We start from the raw sequence: 27,686 nt of genomic DNA, 5'->3' as shown, positions 1-27,686 counted from the left end.
TCTTTCCATCCTTCCCGTGCATTTTCTCAACAGCGTCGTGTTTTGTTTTACTCTTCTGCATTTCAGTATGTATAGTATTATTTCAAAGTCTGCATGCTCCTGCTGAATGCTACTTAGGAGTTTTATTTTTAAAAAAGAGAAAAGTAGTAAATTCAGAGGGCTATAATTACAATGAAGCGTAACTTTCTTATATAAAAGTTAACTCTTTTCCTTATTTCCTTTTCTTTTTCTATAGTATTGATATAGTTCTTTATTTGAATGTAGGTTTCTGAAAATATGATATCGAAATAACATAAAGGGTGTGCAAACTGATTTAGTGGTGTTCACCCTACTATATACCTATTATCATATATGTTGATTTATAACAAGTCACCTTTATAATTTCCGGGAAATTTGATTCTGAAACGAGAAAATAAATACAGTAATCCTTGCAATAAACACAGACCATATCAACAGAACACATGTCGTTTTAAGATAAAGGTTTGATTTGAATGAAAAACTGCGTAAATACGCCTTATGTTTCTAGGAAAAGCCTTAAATGAATAATTGCTATATTCGTTCTCAAAATGTTTCGTACTTATGTCGTTGAACTTAACTTGAAGTGGCTTGGGCCATTTTTCGTATTGTTGCCCGGGTGCGATTTTTAATGGGTAGATGTATTTAAAGTCATTTATATTCAACTGATTATTTATGATGTTTATAGAACAAGGATTCCTGCAGACAAGTATGTGTAAAATAAGGCCAAGGTTAACGACACGACTGTCATACCGCTAATTTTACTTATTCGCATGACATTCTTGCCGATTACTTTTTCGTTATTTGCATGAGGGTTGTGCTGATTATTTTCGTTATTCACATCAAGCCTGGAAATTCATGTCACTTATTTTTAGCTCGACTTTTCGAAGAAAAATAGAGCTATTACACTTGCCCCGGTGTCTGCGTCGGCATTGCTGTTGGTTAAAGTTTTTGATAAAGTCAAATATCTCTGTTACTATCAAAGCTATTGACTTGAAACTTAAAATAGTTATTTACTGTCAAAGTCTACACCAGGAGAAACAATCCCCATAACTCTTGATTTGAATTTTGACAGAATTATGCCCCTTTTTAACTTAGAATTTTGGTTAAAGTTTTTGATAAAGTCAAATATCTCTGTTACTATCAAAGCTTTTGACTTTAAACTTCAAATACTTATTAACCATCAAAGTCTATACCAGCAGAAACAATACCCATAACTCTGATTTGAATTTTGACAGATTTATGCCCCTTTTTAACTTAGGATTTTTTGTTAAAATTTTTGATAAAGTCAAATATCTCTGTTACTATTAAAGCTTTTGACCTGAAACTCAAAATAGTTATTTAATATCAAAGTCTACACCAGGCTCCTTGTTCACAAAACATTTTCAGTCTCAGCTGAGTTTAATAATGAAACTCTATTAGTCATTTATATCTGAATAGCATGTTTAAAACTAAATTTTAAGTTCATAACTATTTTTAATTGACTTTTCAGTATTGATGGTCAGTTTCAGTTGGAATTAAGTCTTGAAGTTTTAGTAAAATTGATATTAAAAACACGGGGCCAGGAGACATAATTCCAATAACTCTGATTTGAATTTTGACAGAATTATGCCCCTTTTTAACTTAGAATTTTGGTTAAAGTTTTTGATAAAGTCAAATATCTCTGTTACTATCTATTCTTTTGACTTTAAACTTCAAAATGAAATACTTATTTACCATCAAAGTCTATACCAGGAGAAACAATACCCATAACTCTGATTTGAATTTTGACAGAATTATGCCCCTTTTTAACTTAGGATTTTTTGTTAAAATTTTTGATAAAGTCAAATATCTCTGTTATACTGGGTATACCAATTACCGTGAGTCTTATATTCAGTGGACTCTATTTATAACAAAATGATTGTATGAAAGGATAAATTTTGTTCTGTACAATTAATTTATATTTTAGCTTTAGACTTTTGACAAAAAAATCATAAAAAACACCAGGTAAAAGTTCCTATACTGTCATTTAAAGAACAGAGGTGGGGAATTTTAGCGCATATACCTATTACCGTGAATTTCAACTTTCAATCTAAAGAAGTTGTTAAATTGATCTAAGACAAAAAAAGCATTTCTATTTTACAATAGGCCAGACTAAATATGACACAGATATAGCAGAAATAAGCAACTTTATTGAAAATTTGCTGAGAAAATATGCCAAAATTAACCATAATGACCAGTCACTTAGCTAAATCCCCTAATTTCTGGGATCAGTATGAAATAAAAAGAAAGACACTCCAATTTTCAAAAATAGTTTTGCTAAAATTCTTAGCACATTAAGCATAAATAATGAGAGAGAAATTGTAAAGCAATTTTCATGTTAAGTGTCAAAACTGGATATTCACGGTAGTATGTATATCCCGGTAATTGGTATACCCAGTATACTATTAAAGCTTTTGACCTGAAACTCAAAATAGTTATTTAATATCAAAGACCACTAGGAGACACAATTTCCATAACTCTGATTTGAATTTTGACAGAGTTATGTCCCTTTTTAACTTGGATTTTTTTTTTACTGGCAAAGCTCTAATTCAGAGTCAAGCACTGAGAAAAGTCGAGCACGCTGTTTCACGGACAGCTCTTGTTGTTATTGATACGACTAAAAATACTGTAAACACTTATTATTTAACATTTTGTTAATCTTTTCTGAAGTTTTCCCTGCTTACCAGATCTCCACTTGTTCTTCCGTAGAATACATTTGCACTCCTAAAGTCGCACAATATTTCTGCTGCAGAACTTGTGCATATTTCTAGATACAAGTCTAATAATTAATCTATGATTATTAATGTATGCAAGGATATGTTTTCTCTGCATTCATTCGATTTATTTGCAATATTGATGATTTATTCAATTAATTTACTAACAGAATAATAGTAAATGTTTGGGGTGTTGTTTCAATATCTAATCAAAGTTGATTTAATATCTTAAACAATGAACATGATGCTATAATTATAAAAGCTAGTTTTTTTTATCTATTAAAGATAAACCTTTCGTCAAAAATAGAAATGTTACCAAAGCACCAGAAAACTGTTGTGCGAATAAGAAAATTCACGACCATCGTGCCAGTAGACACTTCTATAAAATATATAAATTTATGCTTGAATCCATTTTCCTAGCTCGATGTAGACAGACAGGTAACTGAAGTCATACGAAACGGAAACGATTCATCCATCCTCATTCATCTCAGATTTGTAGAAAAAGTAAACGGTTTTGAGACACTTTTCTTCCCACCATTATTTTGGGCCATTATTGCCTCAAACTTTAGTGTCCTGAAACCGGAGTTTTACCCATTTTTATCTGACATAGAAAACAACAGAATCGGCAGGCTGAAAATGATGAAGTGCTAAGTATATATGCGATATATCCGCTCTACACTTCCCTGGCTAAAACTTTAGACTTTATCATAATAATATACTTGAAAGTTGTTACCTGTGATGTTGGAAGTCCATAAAATTTACAATTAATGAAGAAGCTTGTACAGATTTGGCTGATCAAACAATAAAAGTTACATGCAACCAAGAAAAAAACAATAGATACTGTAGACTAATAAATTATGAACATATTCTTTAGTGAAAAATAATAAAATGTGCAACACCCATATTGCCCCCTTAGAAACTTCTTAAGTACATAATTGAGCTGCGCCATGAGAAAACCAACATAGTGGCTTTGCGACCAGCATGGATCCAGACCAGCCTGTGCATCCGTGCAGCCTGGTCAGGATCTGTGCTGTTCGCTTTCAAAGCCTGTTGCAATTAGAGAAACTGTTAGCGAACAGCATGGATCCTGACCAGACTGTGCGGATGCGCAGGCTGGTCTGGATCTATGCTGGTCGCAAAGCCACTATGTTGATTTTCTCATGGCGCGGCTCGATTATAGAATCCAGGTTGTTACTATATATATATAGAAACATTGAATATTCCATGATCCAAGAAAACAGAAACCATTATACCAAGACAGATAAGGTTTGTCAACCTTAAAATAATTCACTGTGGTGGCCTTATTGATAAGGAGCCCACACTACTATTAGTAGGTTGAAAGTTCTAGTCCTGTCAGAGGCGGTCTTCATACTGATCTTATTTATATTACCTGCCTTCCTATGTGTTCCTCACCTCACCTATCCTCTTCACATCCATTGTGTCTATGGCCTTAATGTGCCATTTCCATTGAGTCTGGTCTTTTGCAACTGTTCTAGCTGTTGCCTAACTTCCATCCGAGCCGTTTTCGTTCTTGTTCGGTTGTCCTTTTCCATGTCCAACTTCTGTGTGTTCATTTATAAGGGAGAAAATTTACATTTTTAGCTCATCTGATTTTTTGAAAAAAAATGATGAGTTATTGTCATCACTTGAGCGGTTGTCGGCGTCGGCGTCGGCGTCTGCGTCGGCGTTGCCTGGTTAAGTTTTATGTTTAGGTCAGCTTTTCTCCTAAACTATCAAAGCTATTGCTTTGAAACTTGGAATACTTGTTCACCATCATAAGCTGACCCTGTATTGCAAGAAACATAACTCCATCTTGCTTTTTGCAAGATTTATGGCCCCTTTTGTACTTAGAAAATATCAGATTTCTTGGTTAAGTTTTATGTTTAGGTCAACTTTTCTCCTAAACTATCAAAGCTTTTGCTTTGAAACTTGGAATACTTGTTCACCATCATAAGCAGACCCTGTACATCAAGAAACATAACTCCATCTTGCTTTTTGCAAGAATTATTGCCCCTTTTGGACTTAGAAAATCAGTTTTCTTGGTTAAGTTTTATGTTTAGGTCAGCTTTTCTCCTAAACTATCAAAGCTATTGCTTTGAAACTTGGAATACTTGTTCACCATCATAAGCTGACCCTGTATTGCAAGAAACATAACTCCATCTTGCTTTTTGCAAGATTTATGGCCCCTTTTGTACTTAGAAAATATCAGATTTCTTGGTTAAGTTTTATGTTTAGGTCAACTTTTTCTCTAAACTATCAAAGCTTTTGCTTTGAAACTTGGAATACTTGTTCACCATCATAAGCAGACCCTGTACATCAAGAAACATAACTCCATCTTGCTTTTTGCAAGAATTATTGCCCCTTTTGGACTTAGAAAATCAGTTTTCTTGGTTAAGTTTTATGTTTAGGTCAGCTTTTATCCTAAACTATCAAAGCTATTGCTTTAAAACTTGCAACACTTGTTGACCATCATAAGCTGACCCTGTACAACAAGAAACATAACTCCATCCTGATTTTTGCAAGATTTATGGCCCCTTTTGGACTTAGAAAATATCAGATTTCTTGGTTAAGTTTTATGTTTAGGTCAACTTTTTCTCTTAAACTATCAAAGCTATTGCTTTAAAACTTGCAACTCTTGTTCACCATCATAAGCTGACCCTGTACAGCAAGCAACATAACTCCATCCTGCTTTTTGCAATAATTATTGCCCCTTTTGGACTTAGAAAATCAGTTTTCTTGGTTAAGTTTTATGTTTAAGTCAGCTTTTATCCTAAACTATCAAAGCTATTGCTTTAAAACTTGCAACACTTGTTGACCATCATAAGCTGACCCTGTACAGCAAGAAACATAACTCCATCCTGCTTTTTGCAAGATTTATGGCCCCTTTTGGACTTAGAAAATATCAGATTTCTTGGTTAAGTTTTATGTTTAGGTCAACTTTTTCTCTTAAACTATCAAAGCTATTGCTTTAAAACTTGCAACTCTTGTTCACCATCATAAGCTGACCCTGTACAGCAAGCAACATAACTCCATCCTGCTTTTTGCAATAATTATTGCCCCTTTTGGACTTAGAAAAATCATTTTCTTGGTTGAATATTATGTTTAAGTCAACTTTTCTCATAAACTATCAAAGCTATTGCTTTAAAACTTGCAACAGTTTTTCACCATCATAAGTGGACACTGTACATCAAGAAGCATAACTCTATCCTGCTTTTTGCAAGAGTGATGGCCCTTTTTAGACTTAGAAAATCATGGGTAGGACAATATTTCTATTATACAAAAAAAATCAGATGAGCGTCAGCACCCGCAAGGCGGTGCTCTTGTTTTTTTTTTGCCATCAAGCCGTAAGTGAAAAGATTTCTATTGAAGTAGATTATATTGGCTATTGTTTTATTTTTAACAATATAAATTATTGATTGTTGAGAATATCTTTATAGTCAGTTTATGTTCTGTATCACTGTATTACACTTAACATGAAAATTGGCTAATATATGTACATGTGTTTTTGATCTATCACAGATGGAATTTTGTAAAATTTCCAGTGTCTGTTTTGACGAAATATGGAGAGGATAGTTGCTTTGGTAGATATGGATTGTTTCTACGTACAAGTAGAACAAAGGCTTAACCCTAGTCTGAAGGGAAAACCGTGCGCTGTGGTACAGTTCAATCCATGGAAAGGTGGAGCGTAAGATTCATTTTCTTCTTCAAATATAAGATACTTGTGTCCAGCACTGTACCAAATGACTGTACAAAACCTAAGCATGCTAATGAAACTATTGAGTTTGTTTAAAAAACAGTAATTTAACACACTGGATGAAACAAACATTCTTACATCACTTTATAATTATGAGCAAATTTAATTTTTAGCTCGACTATTCATAGAATAGTAGAGCTATTGGACTCGCCCATGCGTCGGCGTCCGCGTCCGCGTCCGCGTCCCGATTTGGTTAAGTTTTTGTATGTAAGCTGGTATCTCAGCAACCACTTGCGGGAATGGATTGAAACTTCACACACTTATTCACTGTGATAAACTGACTTACATTGCACAGGTTCCATAACTCTGTTTTGCTTTTTTACAAAATTATGCCCCTTTTTTGACTTAGAAATTTTTGGTTTAGGTTTTGTATGTAAGCTGGTATCTCAGTAACCACTTGTGGGAATGGATTGAAACTTCACACACTTATTTACTGTGATAAACTGACTTACATTGCACAGGTTCCATAACTCCATTTTGCTTTTTTACAAAATTATGCCCCTTTTTCGACTTAGAATTTTTTGGTTAAGGTTTTGTATGTAAGCTGGTATCTCAGTACTCACTAATGGGAATGGATTGAAACTTCACACACTTGTTCACTGTCATGATCTGACATGCACAAAGCAGGTCCCATAACTTTATTTTGCTTTTTTACAAAATTATGCCCCTTTTTCAACATAGAAATTTTTGGTTAAGTTTTTGTATGTAAGCTGGTATCTCAGTATCCACTAATGGGAAAGGATTGAAACTTCACACACTAGTTCACTGTCATGATATGACATGCAGTGCAAAGGGTCAATAACTCAACTTCGCATTTTTTCAAAATTATGCCCCTTTGTTTTTGGGTTAAATTCTTATATGTAAGCTGGTATCTCAGTACCCACTAATGGGAATGGATTGAAACTTCATACACTTGTCCACTGTCATGAGCTGATAAGCACTATGCAGGTTCCATAACCCTATTTTACTTTTTTACTAAAGTATGCCCCTTTTTCGACTTTCTTATTCATTCAAGCGACAAGGCTGTTAAATAGTCGAGCGTTGCTGTCCTCCGACAGCTCTTGTTGTGTAATTGAATTAATTACATTTCTAAAATTGAGGTAATTTAGTTGAACATTTCACAGTGTAATTGTAATTTAATTAATAACATTTTAGATTAATTGACCCCAGGTCTGTATGCTACTGCAAGCCCTTTCCTAGTGTATGGGTCTCTTCATTCACTGTTTATCATGAGAAAGACTGAAAAAAATATATACACTTGCTTTGTGATAAATCTCTTAGAGGTATATTAAAATGTTAAATTTGAAATTAGTAGATCTATACTTATTTATACATGTATAATAATGTCAATGAGAGAACCTTCAAGTTGAAAGATGTGCCTGATTATGTATACCTCAGGTACTCATGTAGATCTACCTTCCTACTGTTTGTTTTAAAACTTTTTTGCATAGATGTTCCTTATCATGGGCAAAGCATTTACTTGTAACTTATTTTTCTGTCGCAGGATTATAGCAGTGAGTTATGAGGCACGAGATTTTGGTGTAACCAGACAGATGAGAGGGGATGATGCTAAAGCTAAATGTCCAGATATACAGTTGGTTAGGGTGCCGCTAGTTCGTGGAAAAGCTGACCTTACAAAGTTTGTTGCTAATATAATAATTGAGCTGCGCCATGGGAAAACCAACATAGTGGGTATGCGACCAGCATGGATCCAGACCAGCCTGCGCATCCGCGGGAGGCGCAGGCTGGTCAGGATCCATGCTGTTCGCTAACAGTTTCTCCAATTCCAATAGGCTTTAAAAGCGAACAGCATGGATCCTGACCAGACTGCGCGGATGCACAGGCTGGTCTGGATCCATGCTGGTCGCAAAGCCACTATGTTGGTTTTCTCATGGCACGGCTCATATATATCAAAGGTTTCTCATATTGACATTCTGTTAACAGGATTTGTTTTAACAAGTTTTGGAAGAGGCATATTGTTCTAATCTGATAATCTGTCTGACCTGCTGTCACAAAAATAACCCTGTTGAATGATGAACAGATGTTTTCATAATGAGATGATGCATTGCACACAACTTCTAATCACATATTATCAAGGTGATATGGTGATGTCAAGATATGCATGTTTTCATGTTTGCACAGCTCTGTATGTTTAAACCCTGGAAAGAGTATTCAGATGACTTGGCACAGATGTTTGCAATGTGGAAGGCAATTGGTTGAAGGTCATATTGTGAGGTCAGAGCCTGAGGTCAAATAGAAAGTATTTCGTATGTGTTCTGTAAAGTTTCACCGTGTTGCCTTGTATGTTTGCCATAATGGAATGACATTAGAGGAGCAAGGGTGTAATTGTTATTGTCGGGCACTCATCCTGGAGGTCGTGGGTTTGAGCCCCACTAGGGTCACAAACATGCCTACTCATTTGGCACTTGTCCTTTTTTTCCAGGAAGGAGATTCTAGAGTTGGTTCATGTAAGCTTCTACCTTTCGTCATAAAATTTATCAAATTAAAAAAAAAATGAAATGACATGCAGAACACAACTTTTAGTCATATCAGTACAAGGCCAACACGTAATTGTGCTATGGCCATGTAAGTTTGTATTGATTCAGCCTTCCTTTTAATGAAGCTGTATTGCAAGAAGTATATTTTTTCATAAACAAGGTTTAACTTGACTGCAATGGGCAGTTTAAACTTAAGTTTATTTGCAAACTTTCTTTTACCTTTTCTAGAAAAAATTACTAATGCCTGCTTGTGTCAGTTGAGAAAATTTTTGATAATGAGAGACCAAATTGAATACTAGCTATGTAAATTTTTACAAAGAACTTTTTGTTTCTTTAGTATTGTAAAGGAGGCAGAATGGAGAGAGAGAAAAGTTTACAAGCACGTGACCTCACTGATAAAAGTTTCAACATTTCTTCAGGTATCATGAAGGAGAAGCAGAAATAGCTGTAGTATTATATAGGCTCTGTAACTGTGTAGAGAGAGTGATTATTTAGTAGACTATAGAAGTACGTGTCATACTATTTCAGGTATCGTGAAGGAGGAGCAGAATATTAAGTATTATAAGGCTCAGTAACTGTGTAGAGAGAGTGATTATTTAGTAGACTATAGAAGTACGTGTCATACTATTTCAGGTATCGTGAAGGAGGAGCAGAAGTTATTGAAGTATTATCAAGGTTCAGTAACTGTGTAGAGAGAGTGATTATTTAGTAGACTATAGAAGTACGTGTCATACTATTTCAGGTATCGTGAAGGAGGAGCAGAAGTTATTGAAGTATTATCAAGGTTCAGTAACTGTGTAGAGAGAGTGATTATTTAGTAGACTATAGAAGTACGTGTCATACTATTTCAGGTATCGTGAAGGAGAGAGCAGAAATAGCTGTAGTATTATAAGGCTCAGTAACTGTGTAGAGAGAGTGACTATGAAGTAGACTATAGAAGTACGTGTCATACTATTTCAGGTATCGTGAAGGAGGAGCAGAATATCTGAAGTATTATATAGGTCAGTAACTGTGTAGAGAGAGTGATATTAGTAGACTATAGAAGTACGTGTCATACTATTTCAGGTATCTGAAGGAGGAGCAGAATTATCTGTAGTATTATATAGGCTCTGTAACTGTGTAGAGAGAGTGATTATTTAGTAGACTATAGAAGTAGTGTCATACTATTTCAGGTATCATGAAGGAGAAGCAGAATAGCTTGAAGTATTATATAGGCTCAGTAACTGTGTAGAGAGAGTGATTATTTAGTAGACTATAGAAGTAGTGTCATACTATTTCAGGTATCGTGAAGGAGAAGCAGAATAGCTGTAGTATTATATAGGCTCAGTAACTGTGTAGAGAGAGTGATTATTTAGTAGACTATAGAAGTACGTGTCATACTATTTCAGGTATCATGAAGGAGAAGCAGAATATGTAGTATTATAAGGCTTCAGTAACTGTGTAGAGAGAGTGATTATTAGAGACTAATAGAAAGTAATGTGTCCTACTATTTCAGGTATCGGAATGGAAAATCCATAAATAGCTGTAGTATTATATAGGCTTCTGTAACTGTGTAAGAGAGTGTTATTTAGTAACTTAGAGTACGTGTCCAAACAATTCAGGTATTCGAGAAGAGAATCAAATGCTGTAGTATTAAACTAGGCCTCAATGTAAGACTTCCAATGAGAGTGACTATAGAGAGTACGAGACAAAACTATTTCAGATCGGTGAAGAGAAGCGAAATAGCTGTATTATAATATAGGCACTAACTGTGCAGAAAAGAGTGATTATTTATACTATAGAGTAGTTGTCTACCTATTTTTCAGTATCGTGAAGAAAAAAATAGCAGTATATTATAAGGCTCTGAACTGTTAGGAGAGTGTTATTAGTAACAAGAAGTAACTGTCATACTGGGTTTCGTTGTGAAAGAAACAGAATAGTTGTATTTTATAGGCTCGAACTTGTGTAGAGAGATGATTATTGTAGACTATAGATGACGTGTCCATACACGTTCAGGTAACGTGAAGAGGAGCAATATAGCTGTATATTACTAGGCTCAGTAACTTGTAAGAGATTGACATAGAAGTAGTGTATACTATTCAGTTATCGTGAAGAAGAGCATAAATAGCTGTTGATTATTAATATGCTCTTGAACTTGGTAGAAAGTGATTATTTAGTTACTATAAAGTAACGTGTCATAACAATTCAGTATCGTAAGGAGAAAACAAAATAGCTGTAGAATTATATAGCTCATAACTGTGTAAGAGAGTGACTAAAGAATATCTGTCATACTATTCAGGTATCGTGAAGGAAAGCAGAAATACTGTATTATATAGCTCAGTAACTGTTAGAAGAGTGATGAAGAATATGTGTCATACTATTTCAGTTATCGTGAAGGAAAGCAAATATCTGTAGTATATATCAGGCTCTGAAATGTGAGAGAGAGTGAATATTTAGTAGACATCAAAGTACATGGTCATACAATTTTCAGTATCATGAAGAGAAGCAGAAATAGCTGTTATTATATTAGGCTTCTGTAAACTTGTAGAAGAAGTGATTATTTAGTAACTATAAATATGTGTATACTATTTCAGTATCATAAGGAGAGCAGAATAGCTAGTAATATAAGTCTGTAACTGTGTAGAGAGAGTGACTTTTTAGTAGACTATAAGTAATGTGTCATACTATTTCAGGTATCATGAGGAGAGCAGAAAATAGCTGTGTATTATAAGGTACAGTAACTGTGTAGAGAGAGTGTTTATTTTAGTAGCTATAGAAGTAAGTGTCATAGCTATTTCATGGTATCGTAAGGAGAGCAGAATAGCTGTATTATTAAATAAGCTCTGTAACTGTGTAAGAGAGGGTATTTATAGACATAAAAATGTTCATACTATTTCAGTATCGTGAAGGAGGAGCAGAATACTGTAATTATATAGGCTCTGTAACTGTGTAGAGAACTGAAATAAGAATACTGTCAATATTTCGGTATCAAGAAGAGCAAATATGTAGCGTAATATATAGTGCTAGTAACTGTGTAGAGAAATGATTTTTAGTAACTATAGAAGTAAGTGTCATACTATTTCAGGTATCATGAAGGAGGAGCAGAAATAGCTGTAGTATTATATAGCTCAGTAACTGTGTAGAGAGAGTGATTATTTAGTAGACTATAGAAGTATGTGTCATACTATTCAGGTATCGTGAAGGAGGAGCAGAAATAGCTGTAGTATTATATAGGCTCAGTAACTGTGTAGAGAGAGTGACTATAGAAGTACGTGTCATACTATTTCAGGTATCATGAAGGAGGAGCAGAAATAGCTGTAGTATTATATAGGCTCAGTAACTGTGTAGAGAGAGTGATTATTTAGTAGACTATAGAAGTATGTGTCATACTATTTCAGGTATCGTGAAGGAGGAGCAGAAATAGCTGTAGTATTATATAGGCTCAGTAACTGTGTAGAGAGAGTGATTATTTAGTAGACTATAGAAGTACGTGTCATACTATTTCAGGTATCGTGAAGGAGGAGCAGAAGTTATTGAAGTATTATATAGGCTCTGTAACTGTGTAGAGAGAGTGATTATTTAGTAGACTATAGAAGTACGTGTCATACTATTTCAGGTATCGTGAAGGAGGAGCAGAAGTTATTGAAGTATTATATAGGCTCTGTAACTGTGTAGAGAGAGTGATTATTTAGTAGACTATAGAAGTATGTGTCATACTATTTCAGGTATCGTGAAGGAGGAGCAGAAATAGCTGTAGTATTATATAGGCTCAGTAACTGTGTAGAGAGAGTGATTATTTAGTAGACTATAGAAGTATGTGTCATACTATTTCAGGTATCGTGAAGGAGGAGCAGAAATAGCTGTAGTATTATATAGGCTCAGTAACTGTGTAGAGAGAGTGATTATTTAGTAGACTATAGAAGTACGTGTCATACTATTTCAGGTATCATGAAGGAGGAGCAGAAATAGCTGTAGTATTATATAGGCTCTGTAACTGTGTAGAGAGAGTGATTATTTAGTAGACTATAGAAGTATGTGTCATACTATTTCAGGTATCGTGAAGGAGGAGCAGAAATAGCTGTAGTATTATATAGGCTCAGTAACTGTGTAGAGAGAGTGATTATTTAGTAGACTATAGAAGTACGTGTCATACTATTTCAGGTATCATGAAGGAGGAGCAGAAATAGCTGTAGTATTATATAGGCTCAGTAACTGTGTAGAGAGAGTGATTATTTAGTAGACTATAGAAGTATGTGTCATACTATTTCAGGTATCGTGAAGGAGGAGCAGAAATAGCTGTAGTATTATATAGGCTCTGTAACTGTGTAGAGAGAGTGATTATTTAGTAGACTATAGAAGTACGTGTCATACTATTTCAGGTATCATGAAGGAGGAGCAGAAGTTATTGAAGTATTATATAGGCTCTGTAACTGTGTAGAGAGAGTGATTATTTAGTAGACTATAGAAGTATGTGTCATACTATTTCAGGTATCATGAAGGAGGAGCAGAAATAGCTGTAGTATTATATAGGCTCTGTAACTGTGTAGAGAGAGTGACTATAGAAGTACGTGTCATACTATTTCAGGTATCGTGAAGGAGGAGCAGAAATAGCTGTAGTATTATATAGGCTCAGTAACTGTGTAGAGAGAGTGGTTATTTAGTAGACTATAGAAGTATGTGTCATACTATTTCAGGTATCGTGAAGGAGGAGCAGAAGTTATTGAAGTATTATCAAGGTTCAGTAACTGTGTAGAGAGAGCGAGTGTAGATGAGGCATACATAGATCTTACAGAGGAAGTAGAGAAAAGACTGTCCTCCCTCAGTCAAGATAGAGTCACCATTGATAAACTCCCTAACACTCATGTAGTAGGATTCAATAAGGATAAAGGTATGTTTATCTTTTTTAAGTAGAGTCAGTGTACCCGGTTTCGCACTGTACGCGGTTTCGCACACCCAACAAATTCATGTACATTGTGAGAATAAAGCAGAAAATTCAACTATTCTTTGTTTTTATTTCACGAAACTGAGTTATTCCCTACTTAATTTGACATAAGGGATCCTTCCCCACTGGAGCCTCGGTCTGGTAAGTGCAGACGAAACAATAACGATATCAATGGAGGCTTGTAGGTCAGCTGAAAAATATTAAATTTCACGAAAATAATGAGTATGCAAACAACAACAAGGTGCAAAATAAATTGAAAAATCACTATTCCATCATATAGGTTAGTATTTACCTATTACTTTTACCTAAATAAATAATATTTCAACAGTTACTGAAGTTCTCCCAACCTGCAAAATGGCTTCAACTTGATTGTTTGCTTTACGTTTTTATTAAAACAGAGAACTTAATCAAATAATTAGACTTGTGGGGGTCTTTTGTGATTCAACAGCTTATATTGTTTCATTTTTAGCTCGACTTTTTGAAGAAAATGTAGAGCTATTGCACTCGCCCCAGCGTCGGCGTCGGCATCGCCGTTGGTTAAAGTTTTTGATAAAGTCATATATCTCTTTTACTATCAAAACTATTGACTTGAAACTTAAAATAGTTATTTACTATCAAAGTCTACACCAGGAGAAACGATCCCCATAACTCTGATTTGAATTTTGACAGAATTATGCCCCTTTTTAACTTAGAATTTTTGGTTAAAGTTTTTGATAAAGTCAAATATCTCTGTTACTATCAAAGCTATTGACTTGAAACTTAAAATACATATATACTATCAAAATCTACACCAGGAGAAACAATCCCCATAGCACTGAATTGAATTTTGACAGAATTATGCCCCCTTTTAACTTAGATTTTTTTGTTAAATTTTTTGATAAAGTCAATTATCTCTGTTACTATCAAAGCTTTTGACTTGAAACTCAAAATAATTATTTACTATCAAAATCTACACCAGGAGACACAATTCCTATAACTCTGGTTTGAATTTTGACAGAATTATGCCCCTTTATAACTTAGAATTTTTAGTAAAGTTTTTTATAAAGTCAAATATCTCTGTTACTATCAAAGCTTTTGACTTGAAACTTAAAATACTTATTTACCATCAAAGTCTACACCAGGAGAAACAATCCCTTTAACTCTGATTGAATTTTGACAGAATTATGCCCCTTTTAACTTAGATTTTTTTGTTAAATTTTTTGATAAAGTCAATTATCTCTGTTACTATCAAAACTTTTGACTTGAAACTCAAAATAGTTATTTACTATCAAAGTCTACACCAGGAGACACAATTCTCATAACTATAATTTGAATTTGAACAGAGTTATGCCCCTTTTTTACTTGGAATTTTTTTTTACTGGCAAAGCTCCAATTCAGAGTCAAGCACTGAGAAAAGTCGAGCGCGCTGTCTTACGGACAGCTCTTGTTGTTTCATGTATTCGGTAGTTTTAGCCTTTTCTGCTTTCAGAAGTAAAAACAGGGTTTGGTACATAGCTTTCACTTTCATAACTGCTTTTAAATTTCACTTTCAGATGTTTTATTGAAAAATAAATGTTTAAATTGAATTTATAGATAAATGGTAAAAAAGTTAATTAATATTTTTCTGTTGAGTAATTGCATTGTTATCACTGAATTCTATAATTAGCAGGGAGTGCGAAACCGGGTACACTTAAATGCAACAACTGGTCAAAATATGTTATCCGAATCAAGTACACTAATATGTATGACGTCATTGTAGTGAGAAGTGAAAGTAGCTTGTTTAAAACCAAAATAAGTGTGTTTATTAAAACATATAGAGGTAAATTCAAATTCAATCATTTTAGCTAGATAGGAAGGTATTGTAAGGAAATGTGTGCGAAATCGGGTACACTGACTCTATGTCAGAATATCTCCAGTTCCTTTCTAGGTCAAAAGTTCTGCGTAGGTATTTATTTTCTTTGACCTCCTACGTAAAGTGATTTCAGCCGGAATCACAATGAGTATATGAATATTGATGTCAGAGGCTGGGAATAGGTCAGAGAGAAAGATTAGACATGCTTTTAAACATGGATGCATCACAGCAGCATATCATAGTGCCTAATTTGTCTGTCAAATGCTTAAGGTAAACATAATAAACATCCACTCTTCAACAGCCATTTTCAATGGACATAAATTTCCATACTAGTACTTGGTTAAAGATTCGTTACTGCAAAGAATGATTATAAAATGTAGGAAGTGAAAGAAAAAAAATATGAAGAGAATGTGGTGATTTTGGTTTCTGTCTGCTTTATCTCATCTCATTGTAATTCATAATTCCTCTGTAGTATATATAAGTTAAATTTGTAAGAAGATCCTTTTGATGCGTCGAACAGAACTAAGCACAAGAAAGTGGACAAAAAATAGCCGAGTTGTAAGAGGTAATGAAATTTGCAACACTTCTTTCATGCCTTAGCAGTAGAATGAACAGGATACAGGATATTTCAGCCATGCCATGAGAAAACCAACATAGTGGCTTTGCGACCAGCATGGATCCAGACCAGCCTGCGCATCCGCGCAGTCTGGTCAGGATCCATGCTGTTCGCTAACAGTTTCTATAACTGCAATAGGCTTTGAAAGCGAACAGCGTGAATCCAGACCAGACTGCACGGATGCGCAGGCTGGTCTGGATCCATGACGGCCGCAAAGCCACTATGTTGGTTTTCTCATGGCACGGCTCATTTATGTTTGTTTCATAGATGGGAGAGATCTATCAGACTGGCTTAGTGTAACATTTGATGAGGAGACCATGGATTGTTACAACAGACGTCTTGCTGCAGGTGCAGTAATAGCTGAAGAAATGAGGGCTGCGGTCTACAATGATACTGGATTCCGATGCTCTGCTGGCATTGCTCATAACAAGGTAGAAGTTTTATACGGAATAGCAATATAATTCATGTTCAGAAAAGTAATCTTACAGCATGATTTATTTATGGAAACACATTTTATCAGCCCACATAGCTAAATAGGGAGATTGCAGATCTATGGATTGGGGGCCGTGCTTTCAATCCCCAGGCGAGGCGTAAGTTCTCCATTACCATTTGATAAAAGACATGTGTTAACTTTGTAATTAATCATCCTCCACCTCTGATTCATGTGGGGAAGTTGCAGTTACTTGTGGAGAGCAGGTTCTTACCGGTACAGAATCCAGGAACACTGGTTAGTTTAACTGCTCACTGTTACATAACTGAAATACTGTTGAAAAATGGCATTAAACTCAAAACAAACAAATAAACAAACAAACACATTTAGCTATTAAATGGGGATATTCCCTTGTAATACAAAAAAAAGTGTAGTTCTGTAATTCCTGTAGAAACAATGCTTTTAACCTGAATAAAAATGCGTGAAGGATAATAACAAAAAATGTATACATGTGCTAGTATTGGTTGCTTGAAACTTGTGTAGATCTCTACAGGTGAAATAGGAGAATAGTAAAAAACAGAGATTGTATCTCATTTAAGAGATTTATGTTTATCTTTTGATTACCATGAATTTGAGATATGCAATATTAAATTCATTTTTTTAAAGAAGGTAATTTTGCTGACATGTTATTTCATGCTAAATTATGGAGAAATAATTCCTTACTTTTCAGATGTTATCCAAGTTAGCTTGTGGATTTCACAAACCAAATAAACAAACAATACTGCCTCATAGTGAAGTTCCAAAACTGTATTCCACTCTACCTATAAGGAAAATGTAAGTTCCAAAACTGTATGCCACACTCCCAGTAAGGAAAATGTAAGTTCCAAAACTGTATGCCACACTCCCAGTAAGGAAAATGTAAGTTCCAAAACTGTATGCCCGCTCACTGTAAGGAAAATGTAAGTTCCAAAACTGTATGCCACACTCCTTGTAAGGAAATGTAAGTTCCAAAACTGTATGCCACACTCCTTGTAAGGAAAATGTAAGTTCCAAAACTGTATGCCACACTCCCAGTAAGGAAAATGTAAGTTCCAAAACTGTATGCCACACTCACTGTAAGGAAAATGTAAGTTCCAAAACTGTATGCCACACTCCTTGTAAGGAAAATGTAAGTTCCAAAACTGTATGCCACACTCCCTGTAAGGAAAATGTAAGTTCCAAAACTGTATTCCACACTCCCATAAGGAAAATGTAAGTTCCAAAACTGTATGCCACACTCCCAGTAAGGAAAATGTAAGTTCCAAAACTGTATTCCACACTACCTATAAGGAAAATGTAAGTTCCAAAACTGTATGCCACACTCCCAGTAAGGAAAATGTAAGTTCCAAAACTGTATTCCACACTCACTGTAAGGAAAATATAAGTTCCAAAACTGTATGTCACATTTCTTGTAAGGAAAATGTAAGTTCCAAAACTATGCCACACTCACTGTAAGGAAAATGTAAGTTCCAAAACTGTATGCCACACTCCTTGTTAGGAAATGTAAGTTCCAAAACTGTATGTCACACTCCTTGTAAGGAAAATGTAAGTTCCAAAACTGTATGCCACACTCCCTGTAAGGAAAATGTAAGTTCCAAAACTGTATGCACACTCCCAGTAAGGAAAATGTAAGTTCCAAAACTGTATTCCACACTCCCTGTAAAGAAAATGTGAGCTCCAAAACTTTATACCACACTCACTGTAAGGAAAATGAGAGCTCCAAAACTTTATGCCACACTCACTGTAAGGAAAATGTAAGTTCCAAAACTAAATGCCACTGTACTTATATGGAAAATGTAAGTTCCAAAACTGTGTGCCATATTTTTAGCAGCCAGCAAGGAAAACGTTTTGTATTAAAAAATGTTATTTTTTACCATTTATGCACTTTAGTTTTAACTTCTTATGTTAGTATCATTATCTACTTGAAAAGATGAAACACAGTGAAACTTTAACTCAATTTCAATTTATAATAACAGTAAAAAGATACTGGGATTATTCACCATCAGTTCATACCAACTAAAACATACAGCTAGATCATTGTTACATTGTCTTTGCAGACGTAACCTAGGTGGAAAGATGGGACAGTTAGTAATGGAACACCTACAGGCAGAAAACATGGGAGATCTACTCAAGTTTTCAGAGAAGGCATTGCAACAGTTACTTGGAGACAAGAATGGGTAATAATTTTTTTTTGTCATAAACATATATTAGACACAGGAATTCTCTTCTTTTTTTTCTGCCAAATGATGGAATTAATTGGCAAAAAATGTTTGTTTGTTTTGGGTTTAATGCCGTTTTTCAACAGTATTACAGTCATGTAATGGCGTACAGTTAACCTAACCAGTGTTCCTGGATTCTGTACCAGTACAAACCTGCTCTTCGCAAGTAACTGCCAACTTTCCCACATGAATCCGAGGTGGAGGACTAATGATTGCAGAAACAAAAAATGTACATCATACATAATATACTGTTATCAAATGTACACTGACAAAGACCAACCTGTCACAAATACGGGGTTATCAATAAATTATTTCTGTTTACAGTAATGAAGACCAAACAAATTTCAGTTTCATTCACTCTCTGAAAACTAATGAGAGTCCTTATATAAAAAGCTAGAGAAGATATTTTTATCCTATGGCGAAGTGTTTACCCTGTCGCGGAAACCGATAACAAACGATTTTACTGTCTCACTGAAATCGTATGAGCTGCTCTCATGCAAACTACATAAAAATCAAAGAACAAACTAATGGTTTTTCTATTAAACTTTACGTAAAACTGTCTGCCAGTTACCTGAGGAGCTCAAATTCAACCTGAAGTGCAGCCGAAACGCGGATCTTGTTTCCGTAAGTCACAACAAACAGCGTTCGTCTTCAGTTGACGGCTTTCCATCCGTGATTACGGACATATGGGTAAAATTTACGTTAGATCCGCAAGGTTACATTTTCCGTAAGTCATGGAATCCGTAAGTGAATAAAATCTGTCAGTTAATAACAGTATATATAAAATCTATACAAGAAACAGTACAAGTGCAGATTGTATGCGATTTCCGTAAGTTACAGAATCCGTAAGTTAGTAAAACCGTCAGACAGTAGAGTCTACATCCGATCATAGATACAAGTAACAATTCACAAGACCAGCACTGGAGAAGCATACTACCAATGAACGTTAACAACTTTCACCCCTCCAAAGAACTATTAGAAAAGCAAGACAATTACAAATTATTTTGGTTGTTTTGTTTCAACATCATTTATAAATATAACATACCATTTCAGTATCAATTAAAAGTTATAAAATATTAAAGGGTGTTTATTGCTATTTTCTACTTGTGGTATTTTACAGTTCCGGCATTTCGGTAATTAATACAGGAATTTAGTCGATGCCATCCCGTACCTTGTACCGTAAAATACACGCCTATGTATAGCTTACAATACTAAAAGAAAAGGGATGTTAATTGCCAGTAAAGCTCTTATCTTTCAATTTGTTCAGTCAAAAAATGACCATTACAAATCAAAATTTAGTTCTTTGCCAGCTGGCTTTGTATCACTTGCCCAGTCACCTGTGTTGGTCATCAAGCTGGTGTGAGTAAGATCTATTTTTAGCTCATCTGATTTTTTGAAAAAAAATGATGAGTTATTGTCATCACTTGAGCGGTTGTCGGCGTCGGCGTCTGCGTCGGCGTTGCCTGGTTAAGTTTTATGTTTAGGTCAGCTTTTCTTCTAAACTATCAAAGGTATTGCTTTGAAACTTGGAATACTTGTTCACCATCATAAGCTGACCCTGTATAGCAAGAAACATAACTCCATCTTGCTTTTTGCAAGATTTATTGCCCCTTTTGGACTTAGAAAATCAGTTTTCTTGGTTAAGTTTTATGTTTAGGTCAGCTTTTATCCTAAACTATCAAAGCTATTGCTTTAAAACTTGCAACACTTGTTCACCATCATAAGCAGACCCTGTACAGCAAGAAACATAACTCCATCCTGCTTTTTGCTAGATTTATGGCCCCTTTTGGACTTAGAAAATATCAGATTTCTTGGTTAAGTTTTATGTTTAGGTCAACTTTTTCTCTTAAACTATCAAAGCTATTGCTTTGAAACTTGCAACACTTGTTCACCATCATAAGCTGACCCTGTACAGCAAACAGCTTAACTCCATCCTGCTTTTTGCAATAATTATTGCCCCTTTTGGACTTAGAAAATCATTTTCTTGGTTGAGTATTATGTTTAAGTCAACTTTTCTCATAAACTATCAAAGCTATTGCTTTAAAACTTGCAACAGTTTTTCACCATCATAAGTGGACACTGTACATCAAGAAACATAACTCTATCCTGCTTTTTGCAAGAATGATGGCCCTTTTTAGACTTAGAAAATCATGGGTAGGACAATATTTCTATTACACAAAAAAAATCAGATGAGCATCAGCACCCGCAAGGCGGTGCTCTTGTTCTACACAACTGATCCTTAAATAATGTCAGAAGTGGCATTTGAAGTGACACTGTGACAGTTAACAAAACTTAAAAAATAATGCTGTTTCACAACTTCAACAGATCATGGTTGTATGAAGTGTGCCGAGGATTTGATCATGAACCTGTGGCAGCCAGGCAATTACCCAAGTCTATCGGTTGTAGCAAAACCTTCACTGGAAAGAACTGCCTGAATACACGAGAAAAGGTAACAAAACATTTTCACCCAGAAGTAATGTTGCCAAGCAAAGTAAAAGCTTTAAAAGTGCCTCCTTTGTTTAATACCTGTAGGTTTGTAAATATGTATTCTATATACATCCATGTACAGTTTCGAATTTGCTAAATAAAATTCACACAAATTTAAAGTGTTTTACTGGATGCAGACAATTTTGAATTTTGCATCTTCAAAAGGTTATATTTTTGTTTTAGTTTTTCTCATCCAATGTTCTTTCAGGTAAAATTCTGGCTGTCAGAATTAGCAAAAGAAGTCCATGAAAGACTGGAAAAGGACAAAGAAAATGTAAGTTTATTTCAACTCCTGCTGTTTTAAATCAGGGTTATGATTTTCAGTTTAATTCTCTTAGGTAGCATACCTAATTCTCTTAGGTAGCATACCTTTATCTTGTTTTAACTCCATGATTCTATGTAACAGTTACATGTGTAAGGAATACTATGTATTTGTCAGTATGTTTGTGATTGTTGAGTTTTAAGTGATCTCATCACTGACACTGTAAAGCTCATGCAGTATTTTTTCAGCTTAAATGTGGGAGGAAGACCCAGGAGTTGTGCAAGATATTATTCTGTCCCACAGGCGAGTATTTGGAAACATCAGCCTCCTGCAAGCCAGCTGGATGGTTGAATTCAGCCTGTTCTGGAGGCCCAAAGCCCCCAACCCTCCCCTAGCGAGTGGGGCACGTCATTCAAAGCCAGCAACCTTAGCCACACAGTCTTAAAGGCCCTGTGCTCTTTTCAGGAAATTAAAAACATTTATAGCTTAGCCATCTCAGCTTTACAAAGTTAAAAAATACTGCGTACTGGAAACCCAACTTTTATTGTGTCACAGGGTCTGCACTTTAATGACTGCCTAAGAAAAAGGGATCATTATTCAACTAATTGTAGAATTTTACTTTGTCCTTGTAAATCTGTTTTAAAAGATTGATTTTTCTCAGTCAAGATTTTGTATGTATATTTGTAGAATAAACGTACAGCGAAGTCACTGACACTGTCGGTACATTATGAAAGTCATCCTCGACCAGTGTCCGCTTCTAGAGTATGTGCACTCATCAAGTATGATCTTGCAAAGTTTTCCAGTGATGCCTTTACCCTTGTACAGCAGTTTAACACAAGTCCACCTCATCAGGCTTCATGGTATGGTAGAGTGATTTTATATACCTGAACAAACTTTAACTTCTTCTCATGATTTGTTTGATGTATCTTCACCAACTCTGGTCAGTAGCATCCTGGTTTGGACCTCTTTCAAAATTGTTCAAATGGTTTCGTTTGATCTCATTTACAGGCCACTTGGGCAAACAGAAGAAAAAAGCTTTTAACATCTTCTCTCCGAATGAACAGTTTGGTGGATATCTGTTGCATAGAATGTTTGTAAAGCCTTGGACATACCATTCGCGAGTTTGTAAAGTTGGTTTAGCTTCCCCATTTATGGACTGCCAGAGTTAAAAATAGAAAAAATTTAAAACAAAATTTTCTCTGGATCTGCTGTATGTATCTTCACCAAACTTGGTTTGAAGCATCTTGTGTGCACCTTTAAAACGTGTTTAAATGGTACCACTTGACCCCTTTTAGGGGCTGTCAGTACTAAATATAGAAAAACTTAAACTTCTTTTTATCAACATATTGATATAACCTTGTGTGATACAGTGTGTCGTGACATACATGTATATATTCATGGTCGAAACAGTCCAGGTTAGGTGACCTACTTTTTGATGGCCCTCTTGTTGCTTGCTGTATGAGATATGTTTTAAAAAAGAGATATATCATTTCAGGTGTCCCCCTATCATATACTTGGGACTGTCAGCAGGCAAGTTTCAGGATGACTCAGCTGCAGGTGTCAAGATTGGTGAAATGTTTGCTAGGAAAGACCACACCGTCTCTTTGACACAGTCTGAAAATTTTGTGAACCAGTCACAGTTTGATTTCATGACAGATAATCAGTCTGATGAAAGGGGAGGTAAGACAGTCATAAAGAACAAGAACCAGTCTGTTATTGAAGAGAGCTCTGCCAAGGAGGAGAAAAAAGGGTCTATTATGTCTTTTTTCTCTCAGAAAATGAATGATAAAGTGGTAGGAGTCACAAGCACATCACCAATATCAGAAGATGCTATGGAAATGACCAAGGACTCGCAGCAAACTAGAAAATCAAATGACAACAGTTTAAAGTCTTTCTTTAAAAGAAAACAGTTGGACAACCTAGCAAGTATGAAAGTGAAAACTGAAATAAATGAAGAACATAAACAAACCCCAAGCACATCTAGCCCAGTTCAGAACAATTCATTCTTTAAACAGAAAATGGAGAGTGTAAACAACCTGCAAAAGTATCGAAGTAATATTACAGGAAAACAAAATGTGGAAATAATTGTTAATGATGAAGAAGAATCAACAGTTCTTGTAGATGATTCTGATTCTGAAGTTGAAGAAATTACAAGTATGACTGTTGAGGGTAATAAATCTGAGGAAGTTAAAGTAGATGAGGAAGATAACAAAGCAAGTAGTTTTCAAGAAACATACCTTGAGAAAGATAATTCAGAGAGGAGTAAGAATTTAAGTACGTCCAGTTTTCCAGCAGAAGATTTAATGCAGTGTGAAAAGTGTGACAAGTTGATAACTGTGTGGGAAATGCCAGAACACATGGATTTTCACTTTGCTGTGGAATTGCAGAAAAATATGAACACTGAAGATAGAAATGGTGCTGCAAATCAAGTAAAGAGAAAAAGTATTGGTGTGTCAGGTAATGAAAGAACTAGTAAAAAGGCGAAACTTGACACTTCACAGGGTAAACTGGACACATTCTTCACAAAACTTAGCTGAAAGTTCAAGTACAGGTATATTCGTTCACAGAATGATGACAGTTTTCAAGATCTTCATGTATTTACAGTTTGACATGTGTATCTTGTATAGAGATACGATAATAGAAGTAAAAAACGACATCAAGTAAAATAAAATGCCTCAGTAGGGTATTTTAAGCTCACCTGAACACAAACATGGTGAGCATTAATTTTGTGATCATGCTGTGTCTGCCGTCCGTTTATGTCTGCGTCCATCCATCCGTCTGTCATCAACAATTTCTTTAAACAACATCTGCTCCAAAAGCACTGAATGGATTTTGATAAAACTGCCTGGATGTTCCTTGGGTGGTTTTCTACCAAGTTTCCACTTGGTTGCATACACAGGCTGCCAGAGCTAAAATAGAAAAATCTTCAAATGATATCTCCACCTAAACTGCTGGTCCGATTTTGAAATAATTTCACACAAAATGGTCCTTGTGTGAACTTCTACAAATATTGTTCAAATTATTCTGATTTTTATAAATCAGATTGGCCGCCAGAGGGCGTGGTCACTTTTTCCTTTATGTATGTAGTAGGAACTTTAAAGATTTCTTTTATGAAACTGCTGGCTCAATCTTAAACTTATTTCATACAAATTGTCCTTGTGTGACCTTCTACTAAGATTGTTCAAATTATTTTGATTTGTCAAAAAACATGCCCGCCAAAGGGTGTGGTCACTTTTCCCTTTATGTATGTAGTAGAAACTTAAAATCTCATATGAAACTGCTGGCCTGATTTTAAAATAATTTCACACAAATGGTCCTTGTATGACCTTCTACAGAGATTGTTCAAATTATTCTGATTCATCAAAAAACATGAATGACATGGCCGCTTGGGGGGAGTTGTCACTTTTTCCCTATATGTACATATTGGAAACTTTAAAAATGTTCTTGTGAGAAACAGCAGACCCTATTGTAAATCACTTTTACACAAAATGTTTTTTGGATATTTATTTGTGATAACAGAGTTTGACTGCCTATTGTAATTGTTCAAATTATTGCCAAAGGTTCAGAAATGGCCATGCCCATGTGTGTGACATGTATATTAGTACTGTTATAAAAAATCTTTACGTTAGCAAGTACAATGTTCACTTTTTTGTGTTCACCCTTCTTTTGAAATACAGATTCATGTTGCTATATGGTTAAAAAGGGGTTTGCAATTATTTTATTTATTGTATGTAACTATTTATGACAATATTTATTCAGCAACTATTTATTGTTAATGATCATGATGTAGATTTTATGGATAACAACTCTTATTGATGTTTTACAAAATCTACCTCACTTTTATCATGTAATATATTTAGAAATTAAAATAGATGTTATTGGTTAAGCTTTTGCTGTTATTTTTTGTTGTCATTTTTTTTTTAGCTCACCTGAGCACGAAGTGCTCAAAGGTGAGCTTTTGTGATCGCCCTGTGTCCGTCAGTCGTCCGTCCGTCCGTCATCAACAATTTGACTGTTAACACTCTAGAGGTCACAATTTTGGCCCAATCTTAATGAAACTTGGTCAGAATGTTACCCTCAATAAAACCTTGGACGAGTTGGATATTGGGTCATCTGGGTTCAAAAACTAGGTCACCAGGTCAAATAAAAGGAAAAGCTTGTTAACACTCTAGAGGTCACAATTTTGGCCCAATCTTAATGAAACTTGGTCAGAATGTTACTCTCAATTAATGGCCAAGTTCGATATTGGGTCATCTGGGTTCAAAAACTTGGTCACCAGGTCAAATCAAAGGAAAAGCTTGTTAACACTAGAGGTCACAATTTTGACCCAATCTTATTGAAACTTGGTCAGAATGTTACTCTCAATTAAATCTTGGACGAGTTCGATATTGGGTCATCTGGGGTCAAAAACTAGGTCACCAGGTCAAATCAAAGGAAAAGCTTGTTAACACTCTAGAATTCACAATTTTGGCCCAGTATTAATGAAACTTACTCACAATTCAGTCTTGGACGAATTCAATTTTTTGTCATCTGGGATCAAAAACTAGGTCAATAGGTCAAATCATAGGAAAAGCTTGTTAACACTAGAGGTCACAATTTTGGCCCAGTCTTACTGAAACTTGGTCAGAATGTTACCCTCAATAAAATTTTGGAAGAGTTCGATATTGGGTCAAAAACTAGGTCACCAGGTCAAATCAAAGGAAAAGCTTCTTAACACTGTAGAGGCCAAATTTATGATGTATCTTCATGAATCTTGGTCAGAATGTTTATCTTGATGGTCTCAAGGTCCAGTTTGAATCTGGGTCTTGTAGGATCTAAAACTAGGTCACCAGGTCAAATCAAAGGAAAAGCTAGTTAAAACTGTAGAGGCCACATTTATGACCATATCTTAATGAAACTTGGTCAGAATGTTAATCTTGATGATCTATAGGTCAAGTTTTAATCTGGGTCAGGTGAGGTCAAAAACTAGGTTACTAGGTCAAATCAAAGGAAAAGCTTGTTAACACTTTAGAGGCCACATTTATAACTTTATCATCATGAAGTTTAGTCAGAATGTTAATCTTGATTATCTTTAGGTCAAGTTCGAATCTGGGTCATGTGGGGTCAAAAACTAGGTCGCTGGGTCAAATCAGAGGAAAAACTAGTTAACACTTCAGAGACAACATTTATGATCATATCTTAATGAAACTTGGTCAGAATGTTAATCTTAATGATCTTTAGGTCAATAGGTCAGGTGAGCAATACAGGGCCTTCATGGCCCTCTTGTTTCCAGAAGTTGTTGTAAATCTATTATTTGGCTATAATGGGAATTATTTTATTTTACATTTACCAGTTTTTTTGCGCATACAAACCCCCTCTCCCCTCTTTCAAATTTTCAGGGAGGGGCTATGATTTGCCCTTGTCTATACATCAGGATGTACATCCGACTGAATTTATGTTGTGCGTTTGTGATGAAGTATTTGACCTAGTGTCATCAAAGATTGTTATCCAGCATGTGAAATAGTGCATCTGTAGTTTTGGTTGGGATTTCACTCAGCCAGGTTAGTTATGGCCATTAACATTGTCAAAAATATACATGAAGGGCCTAAAAGTTTGTGTTGCAGGTATCTTTTGAAGTATATTACCTGGAGTCATGAAACTATAGGAATAGCATCTAGAAATGTCATTCAGCACGGGAAGTTGTACACCTGGGGTTTTGAGATTCTGTTCCCACCTCTACTCACAGAAAAATTACATCCTACAAGTGACACCCCCAGTCCCCACAAATTGCCCCCAATATGATTGTTTACATAGTCTTGCATTGTCAACAAGTTGCATATGACCATGCAGTAAGTTTGGGTAGATCTACAAGTTAAGGAAACACATCTATTCCATTTACA

General features: G+C 35.2%; 1 protein-coding gene across 3 annotated transcripts; it reads left to right on the top strand.

Annotated features, from left to right (window-relative positions):
* The first annotated feature begins 353 nt into the window (after window positions 1-353).
* LOC123536833 (DNA polymerase eta-like) lies at window positions 354-25,693 on the top strand. Of its 3 annotated transcripts, XM_045320306.2 has the most exons (11): window positions 354-480; window positions 6,293-6,435; window positions 8,009-8,143; window positions 13,676-13,869; window positions 16,638-16,801; window positions 17,531-17,634; window positions 18,897-19,016; window positions 21,384-21,507; window positions 21,754-21,819; window positions 22,495-22,667; window positions 23,303-25,693. In XM_045320306.2, the coding sequence occupies exons 2-11, from the start codon at window positions 6,311-6,313 to the stop codon at window positions 24,342-24,344; spliced, it is 2,247 nt and encodes a 748-aa protein (XP_045176241.2). In that variant the 5' UTR covers window positions 354-480; window positions 6,293-6,310; the 3' UTR covers window positions 24,345-25,693. The 3 variants fall into 3 exon arrangements, with proteins under 3 accessions (XP_045176241.2, XP_045176250.2, XP_053404390.1); XM_045320315.2 differs by lacking the exon at window positions 354-480 and having other exon boundaries at window positions 5,007-6,428; XM_053548415.1 differs by lacking the exon at window positions 354-480 and having other exon boundaries at window positions 5,007-6,435.
* The last annotated feature ends 1,993 nt before the right edge of the window (window positions 25,694-27,686 follow it).

The sequence above is a fragment of the Mercenaria mercenaria genome, chromosome 1, assembly GCF_021730395.1.
Source record: "Mercenaria mercenaria strain notata chromosome 1, MADL_Memer_1, whole genome shotgun sequence".
NCBI classification, from domain to species: domain Eukaryota; kingdom Metazoa; phylum Mollusca; class Bivalvia; order Venerida; family Veneridae; genus Mercenaria; species Mercenaria mercenaria.
Note: the sequence above shows the minus strand (reverse complement) of the source record. Positions and strands in the feature narration are given on the sequence as shown.